The 3,602-nt window shown below is 46.2% G+C and overlaps 1 protein-coding gene across 1 annotated transcript; it reads right to left on the minus strand.

Annotated features, from left to right (window-relative positions):
• Positions 1-1,614: 1,614 nt before the first annotated feature.
• On the minus strand, positions 1,615-2,966 carry LOC119094945 (glycine-rich RNA-binding protein GRP2A). Its single transcript, XM_037217860.1, has 2 exons — positions 2,906-2,966; positions 1,615-2,034 (listed from the first exon to the last, which is right to left on the minus strand). Exons 1-2 carry the CDS (start codon positions 2,921-2,923, stop codon positions 1,822-1,824), a joined length of 231 nt encoding a protein of 76 aa, XP_037073755.1. The 5' UTR covers positions 2,924-2,966; the 3' UTR covers positions 1,615-1,821.
• Positions 2,967-3,602: the final 636 nt, after the last annotated feature.

A 3,602-nucleotide genomic window follows, 5' to 3' on the forward strand; every position in this document is an offset into this window, starting at 1 on the left:
AATGGCTAAGAGTGTTTAGGGGGCATAGATTGCCCTAAGAACTCTAGCGCCGCACAATATTTTTACGGGAAGAAGTGGGCGCGGGATTGATCAAGCTGGAGTACCGTAAACATCAGTAAAGTCTCAATGTTTTAGAGAAGTGTAACTAAATCTCAGTCCAAGTCCTAAGACCAATTATCTCCTGATTTCGCTTTCGTTAGTTTGGCATGTCAAAAAGAACGGCGTATTTTGGTTCCTCTGTTGTCATGTTTTCCCTTCGTGTTTGAGGGCCGCGTGGCAAAAGGTATCAGAAATTGGGAGCAAGTCGGATGATGCAATCCAGCATGACGGAGTGGACCTCGCTTTTAAGGTTTAAGGCTTAAGTTTTCCTGAAAATCACACTTTTTTAGCTTTCGTGTCAATATGTACGACAGCGCGCCACGTATCAGTATGGAAATCACGCACATGTCTTCTTTTTTGTTTCATTTTCAGCACGTTGATGTACATTTGTGTGTGTTTTGAATATAAAGTTTAATGCAGTGTTATCTTAAAATGTCAGCTCGCCGCTCGTGGTCGACGGGTAGGTCGGGTACTGCCGACTGTGGAGCATCATGCAGCGTTCTTCAAAAGACTGACCTGCTCGTAAACCAGGGAAGCTACGGAGAGATTGTTTGTATGCCAAAACACGCGCATTGGATACCTTGTAGGCTGCTGAAAACTTGAGCGTGATTACGCAACTTGCTGGAGAGATATCCTCAGAACACTTCAATGGGGGGGGGGGGGGTGCATCAACTCCACCTCCTATCCTATCAAGGCGAGCGTTAAAAAAGGCCTGTGTGCGGTTTTTTGCCATATCCCTTGCAATTATTAATCACATTGGTACGACATTCTGTCATACAATGAGCACAGAAAAATAGTTCGGTAAAGTATATAGCTCTGCTTATTATGCAATATGCCTACACATCATGTAAAATAATCATCTTTACTTTTCTACCTTAGCATTGTCTGTTACAACATTCCCGTACCGGGCATTATAGCCTTGGTCTCGCCTGCCGCATGAGGTCGTCCATACTTCGTGTCATCGCCACTTCCAGGTGAGGATTCCATGCAATAGTGTGCCTCTCCATATTATATTGCACACCATTGCAGGGACAGCTTAAACAACCACATCTTAACTTCAAATAAGAGGATCCTACATCCTTTTACCAAGCCATAGTAATCCTGAGCCACGGTAAACATCAACGAGAAAAAGAGGTACTGAAACACGAGCCAACAGCCTCCAACACAGGCGCAACGCCAACGCCTGGGAAATGAATCGGTGCGTGTGTGGCCGAAACATCTTGGTATAATGCTGCAGGCATAATAAAAGAGTAGTTAAAAGCAAGAGCATGTTTAACAAATTGTTTTGCTTCAATGTTGAAAGGCAAAGCTTTCAATATACAACTTTGCAATTGTTTTTCTTCTCTGTGATAAAATACCAACCAATGAAAACATGTAGCATGCGCATTGTGAAAAACATGCAGAGCATTTGTTGAGCAAAATTCCGCACCACGACGTCTGTCGCGAGGCACACAAACGTTGACATTCGTGTCATTAAGGTGAAAGGACGACTCCGTTGTTCCTTAAAACGGACCGTAAATGTGCAGATTTATTTTTGCAGAAGAGATGCAGTTCCAGGTGACGATCAGAGTTAGACGGACAGTGGTCAGTTGCGACAGCGGTCACTGTGCAGGACAGGGTCTGGTCACACCGCGGGGAGACAAACGGGATAGCTCTCCCGCTGACGGCTCTCCCAAGTCATATGTTGTGTTGTCAGCAGTGATGGTGGCCACAATTGTGACCTTAGCCGCCGCCGCCGCCGAGGCCGCCGCCGAAGCCGCCGCCGAGGCCGCCGCTGCCGTGCATGCCCCAGTGCCTTCTGTCATGACTGCCGTGGTCCCTTCCGCTATAACTGCGTCCTCCGCCACGACTGGAGTATCCGTAACCACCGCCACCGTCGCCGTCGTAGAATCTGCTTGCCGAGACGACGCCAAACACGGCCACCAGCAGCAGAATCTGAAACAGGAACAACACACCGTCGCATAAGCTGCACAATCATATTGGCTTGTCCGTTGAAATCATAGTTCGACGAAGTTATTGAAAGAAATGCATACAAGTCAATTGATCAAAAGTAGTACTGCAAGATAAGTGCAGCCGTCATCTGAACTGCAGGTAAGCATGCTTGAAGTCTGATCACATAACAGTATTTGCCACGTCGCAGCGGCAAAACGGGGAGGACATTGCAAGGAAAGAGCAGTTAAAAGGAAGAAAACAAGGGATCGGCTGACGTAAAGTCCTAAGAATGGCGGAAGAGACGAAGGGATGAATGGACTGATGAACGTAGGAGGGGTGGAACGGAGGGCTTGATTCGAGGAGTGAGGAAAAGACGGGGAATGGAAGGAGAAGGTGGCTGAAGGGCTGGAATAATGGAGTGCGATGTTGGGAGGCTACACGTCGCGGAGGGACATGAGAAGGGAGAACGATGGAGATCAGGAAAACAGAGGGTAAAGTGGAAAGAGAGGAAGAGGGAGAAAGACACGGGGATAGACAGAGAGGGAGAGAGAGAGAGAGAAAGAGAGAGAGGGAGAGACGGAGAGAAACAAGGTGAAGGGGAGAGAGGGGGAGATATCTTTTAAAGTATTCGTCGATTTCTACACATCATCTCGCACAAGTAAACATAGGTCGTGGTCCCTTACATCTGCTTCACATAATTAATGACTCCCGCTATATGGCACTGTTAGCTGAAAACGTCGTCGACCATGGCCTGTTAAAATATTCCAGCGACACGTGAAAAATTTCCGAGTGCATGAACCGGTAAATGTCTTCTCATGGACACATTTTTCACTCAAGATTCATTCCAACATTTCATTCCAACATTTTCACTTACCAGTAGCTGGAAGTTCATCTCTGTGCCTTGCGAACAAGTGATCAGCAGTGCGAACACCAGCCAAGAGCATACACACTGCCCCGCGGGTCGTCTTATATAGGGCTATGACTGCTTTCAGCGGGGCACCGATAAACACGTTAATCCGTGTGGCACGCTGGTGTTTGACCGCGAGCTTAATTTCAGCAGCAATGCTGGAAAACCCATGAATCACACCTGTGAGACGCTGAGTTGCAATGATGTTTTCTGTACTACAGCTTGCTTGGAGGCCTTGAGATTCTTGTAACGTAGAACTCTCAACAGCCTGCAAAATGTTTAATGTGTGCCTTATATGTTGCTGTAAGTGTGCGGAGATTGTGGATGTTCGTAATTTCCAAAATTCAGTCTTTTCTTAACTGGCTTTTCAGCAACTGTCTGATGTGACAAAATATATGGAGATGTGCGGCCTGAGTTGCATCATCTCAGCGCTCAAAGTTCCGTGCTACCGAGCAACATGTTCTTGCATAGCGTTGATGTGACTGATTGGAAGTGATCTCAAACAATTGTCCATGTTTTGGTGATAATGCACCCAGCAAAGTATATATTCTCACTGATGATTAGCTAGCACATGATTAAAAAGAATGTTATCGAAGCTTAAAAGATGATATCTGTCAGAGTAAATGTGAATGAACAATACCAAAACATAGGACCAAAACGCTAC

The sequence above is a fragment of the Pollicipes pollicipes genome, unplaced genomic scaffold (genome assembly GCF_011947565.3).
Source record: "Pollicipes pollicipes isolate AB1234 unplaced genomic scaffold, Ppol_2.1 Scaffold_1600;HRSCAF=1878_pilon_pilon_pilon, whole genome shotgun sequence".
NCBI classification, from domain to species: Eukaryota; Metazoa; Arthropoda; class Thecostraca; order Pollicipedomorpha; family Pollicipedidae; genus Pollicipes; species Pollicipes pollicipes.